This window comes from Accipiter gentilis, chromosome 33 (assembly GCF_929443795.1).
Source record: "Accipiter gentilis chromosome 33, bAccGen1.1, whole genome shotgun sequence".
Taxonomy (NCBI): Eukaryota; Metazoa; Chordata; class Aves; order Accipitriformes; family Accipitridae; genus Astur; species Astur gentilis.
In genome coordinates this window covers 9,392,605-9,400,668 of record NC_064912.1, presented here as the reverse complement: position 1 = coordinate 9,400,668, position 8,064 = coordinate 9,392,605, and the positions used below count along the sequence as shown (strand labels likewise).

At 41.3% G+C, this 8,064-nt stretch overlaps 1 protein-coding gene across 1 annotated transcript; it reads right to left on the bottom strand.

Annotated features, from left to right (window-relative positions):
- Positions 1 to 1,527: 1,527 nt before the first annotated feature.
- Positions 1,528 to 6,084, bottom strand: LOC126034142 (transmembrane protein 238-like). The gene is made up of 2 exons (XM_049791486.1): positions 5,605 to 6,084; positions 1,528 to 2,677 (listed from the first exon to the last, which is right to left on the bottom strand). Exons 1-2 carry the CDS (start codon positions 6,006 to 6,008, stop codon positions 2,668 to 2,670), a joined length of 414 nt encoding a protein of 137 aa, XP_049647443.1. The 5' UTR covers positions 6,009 to 6,084; the 3' UTR covers positions 1,528 to 2,667.
- Positions 6,085 to 8,064: the final 1,980 nt, after the last annotated feature.

The window sequence follows — 8,064 nt, the reverse complement described above, 5'->3', positions numbered from 1 at the left end:
TAATTCAGTTGAATATGTAATGTTTACTTCTCCAATTCACATAACTAGTTACAGTGACATATGACATTATTTGAACTTAGCCCTCTTAACCAGCGGTACATAGTTCCTTATTCTCTACACAAGCTGCTACTGCAAAAATTATCTTCCTCCCAGCAACACTCACTCCCAGAAGTCACATCAAACAGATTTTTGTAGAATTTACTAATTAATTTAATTTCTCCCTGGAGAAGATGTTCCAATTTAAGGAAAGTAAACCATATGTACCACATTAAAACTTTCTTTAGATACAGTCCACATCTAAAGTCTAACAACAAGCTTTTAATCCTTTCTACATAATTACAAATTAGGGGTTTGGCTTTTTTCCTTTAGTGGAGTATAGGATACCGTTTTGATCTAGTTTTAAGGCTTAACCAGCAAGAAAAAACCTCCTACATAATCACACTCCTGTAACCAGAGTTTCATTCCTTGCTGTGTTTTTAAAGAGAGTGCATAGTCCTTTAAAAGAATTCTAGTTTCAGATGCAAAAGTCTGTGTTCACACAACAGCAAGCAGTCCTAAGCATGTACAAGTGCTTCTTTCCAATCAACAATATAAACATTCTTTGAATGGACTTTGTGCTGCATTGAGCTACAACTGTTAAGGATACCAGGGACTAAAATAGCATTAAATATTTGTTAATGTTTAACTCCTAATAATTCAGTTGCCAGTTTCTATTTAGTATTAGCCTTCCTTATTTAGAAGGCAAATAGACTGCACGAAATGGTAACTGGTTTATATTTTCAAAAAGAAAGGATCACAGCTTACAATAGTTATTGTTGCTCCACAGCAAGTACTTTTTATCTCATTGTTTAGGCACACCATACTAGTAACATTCTAGCATTCTGTGATTAACATCCTCCTTTACTGATGTCAGCTCCTATATTTAAAACATACATAATTTTCATAATTGTAAACATTTGAATCCCCCACAATTATTGAGTGAAGTTGCAACAGCCAACAACGTTCTGGCTACCATCTTATGCAACAATCATTAAGTATTGATGCTGGATTTAAAATTAATTACATGGTAATCTACAGTGAATGAAAAGCCCTGCTCAATTCACTCCAGTAATTATGATTGCAATACTAGAGCAGAAAATTTTTTTTTCCACCAGACTATGTGAATGGCTACACACAAAAGTTTTGGCTTAATTTATAGCTGCTACTAATCATTCCACTTATTAAACATTACATCTCATAATTCAGTTTACAAATGAAACTACAGGGAATCATAAAAAGCGGTTATCTCTGTTCAGAAAAAATGTAACAAAAAAAGTTATTCTGAATGACACTGAAACAGTGATCTATAGGTTTTAAGGGAGGAGGTTTGTTTTTCTTTAAATCAGACCACTGTAACAACACAGTGGTGTCACATTGCATTGACTAAAAGGAGGAAACAATTGTATACACCTCCTAAAAACTGCAGTTAATAAAGAAGAAATCACATTACAGACCTTCAAGTTTAGTGTTCATCTAACCTTTTTGAAAAACTAAGAGCATTTGGAAAATGTTTAAAAATTAGAATATGCATAGAAAAGAAGTTACTCCAGTAATTTACAAGAGAACATTGAAAGACATTTGAAGAGTTCACAAGGAAGTACAGCCACAGTATTCTTAGTAAACATTTTCCTTAAATCCACCTCTAGTATTTGATGAGGTGTGGCATAAAAACGATTGTACATTAAAATTTTAAGACCTACCCATATTTGCTAATGGTGGGCTCAAACTCTCAGTGTTAGTTCAAAACCAGATGAACTCATGAGGAATTTCTCCACACAAGAATTCTAGTTATCGTTAATATTCATCTTTTCCCAGATGCTACTTCTCAGTTACATCTAAATGTAAAATTGATAATATTTTAAAAAGCATTGAAGTATTTGCTAATCAACAGGGTGGATTTCTTTGGTGGTTCCCCTCCCCAAATGCTTCAGCATTAGGAAAATAATTCCCAACAGCACTGGATTAAAAACGCTACTTCTAAGAGTCATCATATTATATCATTTGCAACTATGAGGAATGTACTGGTATGCCAACATCACTATTTTTACGTACCTACTTATAAAATCTCAAATTCCAGGTTATTCCAAAATAATGATGAAACTTTACAAGAGTCACTGTAAATTGTGTATTTACACTATAAACAACTTATACTACATCTGCAACTTTGCATCAATAGTTTAACATAGATATTTTAAAAGCACCCTTACAAAATTATTGCACTGGCATCATAAAAATTCACAGTAAGTTTAACTTCCAGACCTCGGTAAGACAGTGCAAGAGCTTTTCATTGTGCAAGAGCTTTTTATCCAAACATTCCCAGGTTATTAAAAATAAAAAAATCCTATATTACATGCTGCAGTGATTTTTTCTGTGAATCAGGGTTGGGAGATCTAATTTATGTTTTGAAATGGTGAAAAATACCCACAAAAAAAATATCCAGTCCAACACTGAAATAGGTGCCTTTGGCAGAGATATGGCTCTATGTGTCCATTTTTATACAGAGTCCATAATGGTTACAGAGGTTATTCCGCAATGAGAGAATCTTATAGCATTGAGTAGGGAATTCTCCTTCGATAATTTGCAGCACTTCCGCCACTTTTAGAGGCAGTAACTTCGATAGTTGTGTCTTCAACAGATCCTGAAGATAATACATTAAGAAAAGGTTATTCCAAAGTAGTCTTAGAACAAATAGTCATATAAAACTCTAAACTGTTATTTGAAGTCACTCTTAAAAATATTTTTCCTCATGTTTAACAGCCAACTAGGACTCAAATAAAATACCCATGAAGTCAACAGACCATCTCCAATGGTGACCGAGTGTAGATTTCTCAATAAAGGCATAAGAATATAGCATGCAAGTAATATCTCCTCAGGATATTATCACAGCTGCCACTTACTGCCCCAAGTCTTTCTGAGCCAAATACATCTCTTCTGTTTCTTCCTCTGGCTTTTTGAATCAGTACATTTTTATCTGTCATATTTCCCTATGCCAAATAATCCAACACTTCAATTACATAGGATGTGACAACTCATTGGTCCCTGCTTTGTCTTGGGAGAGGCATTCCCTATATACCTTTTCCATACCACTTACGACTGTATAAATGTCTAGAATATTTTATACTCTGCATCTCTTTTCAGGCTCAAGGATCCTAATCTACTTGTTATTCCTTTAATATAATTAATTCCATACCTTGATAATTCTCACTCTTCTCACTCACTTCTACTATATAATTTTTAAGATAGGAAATCAGAACAGCATGCACTGTTCCATTAACAACTTCAGAAAGTTATTAATGGCAAGAACCAGAGAATTATCTAAGTGATAAAAATGCATAAATAGCTTCTGTAAAGAAACTTCCTTATTAAGGCAACAGTTAATTTTCCAAACACTTGCACTTTTTTTTTTTTTAAGGTGAAAATTTGAAGGTGAAATTTGAAGTTAATGGCTCAGGAAGCCATTAGAAGTAAGGGTCAGTATGGTGGGGATGGGGGTGTAGGGTTTTTTTGTTGTTTTTTTTTTTTTTTTTTTTTTTTTTTGTGGTGGTGCTGTTTTTCCCCTCCTCTCTCATGACAATATCTGCCCAAACACGTTTAACCCGTTTGGTTAAGTTCATAAAGATCTCCAGATGGGGAGAGGATTTGGTCGATCAGTAAGGAATGATCTGATTCAGACAGCTGTTTATGAGTAGATATAAAGTACTTCGAATGAGCTTACTTCAAAAGGGAACCCTGAATTATCTTTGAAAGTGCAACCATTTGTTATCCTTTATTTTACCTTAAAAGTAAAAACCACAGTGTTCATGTTACAATGTGTAACAACTCTTACACACTCCCTCTGTCTTGGTTCCTTTTGAATTACAATTACTAATGCAATTGTACCAAAGTTTGTTTACTGTAGCATTAGAAGCTGCTGTTTACTTGGGAGAGCTTTTAATAAAGCACACTATACATTTGCCTCTATAGTTAATAATAAAACATAGATTATTTCTAATTAGAATCAGTAACATGTAAGATTTGAAATATTAAAAAAAACAGATAAAACTTTCACTACTAGAAGTTTATTACAGCAAAATACACATCTGTGTAGGCATATTGAAAGTAGGTCCATCTACAGAGATAGCATATTATCTGCTGAACTCAAAACCTATAATTGCCATAATGTTTAGATGGAAAAGATTAGGCATAGTCATTTAACAAATATTTCTTCCCTGCAAATATGGTTCTCTGTCAGTTCTAAACCAATTCCAGGAAAAAAAAAAAAGAGTCTAAAAAGAGGAGAATGACTCATTTTCAACAGTCTGTTTTCTAATTGCATATATAGTTAATAATAAACTATGTAGCAGTAACAAATCTCTTAAAGCTGTATTGCTGCTGTTCTTACTCCACTTCCTACAAATTTTCTATTAAGCAATAGTTATCTGTATCATATTTCCCTAGTGTTAGAACTTTGTCTCAAGAAAATTCTGTGGCTTTCATGAAGGAAGACTATTGCCACATGAACTTTTCTGTAAACCAGCAGTAGCTTCAGGATTTAGTTTCAAGGAGCAGCAGAAAAAGCTGACTTTGTACACAGTGAATCAGAACTGCAAAATGTCCAGAATCCTTGAATAGTTCAGACACTTAGTGCAAAATTGTTTTTACAATTCCTTCAGAAGAGGATTTTACATAGTGAAGTGAAAGCTTGACATACCCCCCCCCCCCCCAAATTTTTAAGGCATTAAGCATGCTTTTCTTCCTAAATAAACATGTCACGTTAATGAACGCACTAGGGTATTTTGAAAGGCTTGATGATCTTCAACGATGTGTCGAAGCTGGACCTAGACACTTTCTTTGCACACTGGAGAGCAGCACATCTTTTTCAGATGACTGAGGTTCCCAACAAGTAGTTTAACTATTGATTGCATTTATGAGTTTCAAACTACTAGCTACAACTCTGCCCCTAAGTTAAATACAAGTCAGCATTTCACCTTTTTTGTTGCGTTCTCCAAGAAAGAAGCATTTCACATTGCTAAAGAGGGAGGTTCCCCTCACGAGAGCTCATGTGGGTAGTGATTAGTGGCTGTTCCATTACCCCACACTTACTTCTGGCGGCATTTAGAGTTACCGTCAGGACCAGTTCACGATCAGTTCAGAACCGCACGGCTTCCGCGCTTGCGGTCTGACAGACCTCGCACTAAGCTCTCTTCACACCAGCTCCATCACACTCACACACGCTTTGCTCCAGCTGGCGTCTTCCCTTCTTGGACGTCTACAGGAACTATCATCCCTGCCTAATCAAATCTGGGCCATCTCTCTCCGTCGGTTTCTAGTATCACCTGAGCTGAGAAAGATTCCCCGCAATTTAAAAAAAAAAAAAAAAAAAAAAGCTGCGAGCAAGTGTTTTAACGTAACAAGTTTTTACCTCGGGTAAGAGAGTTTTTTCTCAAGTTCCAGCCAGACTTAAGCCCTCCCCCCCCCGGCTTCCCTCCCGCCGTCCCCTCTCGCAGGAGGCCCGTCCCGGCGCGGTGGCACGCCCCGGGACCGGCCTCCCGGCGGCCCGGGCGGCGGCGGCCTCCCGGCTCTCACCTGCTGGGGGCGGCGGGGCGGCCCCGCGGGCCCCCGGCGCGCTGGAGCTCCAGGTCGGCGGCGGCGGCGGCGCGGGGGCGCGGCGAGGGGGCGAAGGCGGAGGAGAGGCGGAGGCTGAGGCCGTGCACCAGCCCCCGCAGCAGGCTGTCCCCGCGACCCTTGGGCGGCGCCAGCCCCACGTCGTCGCGGAGCTCCTCCGGCGGCACCTCCAGGTTGCCCGCGTACCAGAACACCCACCAGACGAGGCTGAGGAAGATGCCGATGCCGCCCGCGTAGATGAGCAGGTCGGAGAAGAACACGTCGGCGAACACGCCGGCCAGCAGCACCGCCAGGCCCAGCGCGTCGAAGGCCAGCGCCAGCCAGAAGGCGGCCACGCAGCGGCCCAGCCCGCCGGGGGCCGCCATGGCGGGGGAGCGGCGGCGCCACCGCCGCCTCGGGCCGCCCGCACCTGAGGGGAAGGCGGGGCGCGGCCAGGCCGTCCCCCTCAGGTGCGGCGCCGCGCCCCTCCGCTGGCACCTGCGCGTGGGGCCACGCCCCCTGGCGGAGGGGCTCTCGCCGCGCCCCGGCGGCCGCTGAGGTGGGAGGCGGGAGCCCCGCTGCCGCCGTTGCCCTCAGGGCTGCCCCGCGGAGCGCTAGCGCCGCCGCTTATCAGAGCCCGCTCGAAGGGTAGCTGGTCGGCCGGCCCTCGTTCGCCGAGGCCCCGTGCCTACAGCTGGGCTCTCCCCGCCGGCCATGTTGGGCGCCCCGCTGACAGGCCCCTTCCTCCTGCCCCCGACCCGAGGAGGCGGCTGGCTCTTCCAGGCGTTGCTCCACTTCGTGAGAGAGTAGCAGGGACGGGCGCTGAAGATTGGGCTGTAGTGACCGCCAGCACTTTGGAGTTGAGGCGTCCCTTGCAAGCGGTTGGTCTCTGCCATTTCCTTGTGCGGGTGAGCGTGAGAGACGCAGCTGGGCCCATTCGACTGTTTGCACTTGAGGCCCTGTCACCCTCCAAAGGGGAGTGAGGTCTTTGCCTTAGTTTGCTCAGATACCCTAGAAGGGAGGCGCTCCAAAAAAGGTAGTCTTGAGATGGGCACCCATGTTGTAGACCTCCACACTTGCAAGAGAAGGTAGCTAGTAGTAGGCAGCAGAGATTTGCAAGACCGTTATAATGGGCGTCTGCAAAGTCTTATAGACGATAACTACGTACTTGAGGAGGTTGGCCTAAAAAGGGTAGCTAGAATACAACCTCACGCTAACAAGCAGGAAACTAGTTGTGAATATAAGGTGAAAAATCCAGCAAGTAAAACAGTTAGGTAAAAGGCAAAATGCATATTTCAGTTTGCTCTTTTGTCAGTTAATGACCTAGTACGTATCTTTTAACGCTCCCAAGCTCTCAAGCGCAAGAACTATATTTGGCTGTAGGCTCTCTTGCGCATAGTCTCATGAGGCCCTTATATCTAACAGTTTGTTTAACAATGGATAAGCCACGCTCTTCCAGTAACTAGAAATACCAAACCAATGGAAAGACTGACAGGTGCAAAAGCATATGCAGCTTCTGCCTATTTGTGGATGTATAGTATGCCAAGAATGATGCTGCTGAGGAAGACTATTCCTCCAATGACAATGAGTGCTATTGGTTTACTACGATATAAAACTTAATTCACTTACTGCTCCTGCTGAACATTGAGAACCAAGACTAAGTGTAAAGCCGCTTCTTCGTTAATGACTGCCTCTGTAACTGACATTATTCCATGAAAGCTGTCCTTAGGAAACCATAAGCTAAAATCCTCTTAAAAACAAAAAAAAGTTAAAATCATTCCAAGTACTTCAACAATAAAATATCTTTCACTTTCAGACCTTATACCACTTCTATCTTGAGAAGAATTATGATACCAAAAAGCCTATACTGCTATTCTTCCTGATTATTTTCAAGTGTCTTCTGGATTTTAAAGTTTAAACCTGGCTTCAGTAAAACACCTATGGTTCTACTTCTGCCTCACATTATGGTGTTAGATAACCTTCTAACTTTTGACCCTCTCAAAAGTGTAAGAGAAAGACTATAATGTACCAGCTATCCAAGTTTGAGTGAGGTTCACATACCTGCTTAGTTTGGGTGGGTTTATTCCATTAGAATCAGAATACCTCTTAGGAAGTCAAGCTAATTTTAGCATTACATACTTATCCTGATGGCAGTAGGAATTCTAATAATCATATACAACCCTAAAAGAAATAATCACAACCATTTTGCCTAGTGTGAAAATTGATGGAGTGAGAAGGCAGATCTAATTACAATGGAATAACAAATACTTAAGGAATTTTAAACAGAAATTATTAATAATCTTAACTCAGATTCTTTGGAAAAACGCCTATTTAAGTCATAGTTCTAGCCCTGTGGCATTCTTATTGTTTGCCCCAAACCTACCGCCCCCTGGTGCCCAAGATGTAATTAACTCCTACAAAATGAGTTTGTGAACAAGTTTT

Bases quoted from the DNA above. Each gene is read 5' to 3' on its own strand.
- LOC126034142 (XM_049791486.1), bottom strand. From the start codon at position 6,008: ATGGCGGCCCCCGGCGGGCTGGGCCGCTGCGTGGCCGCCTTCTGGCTG.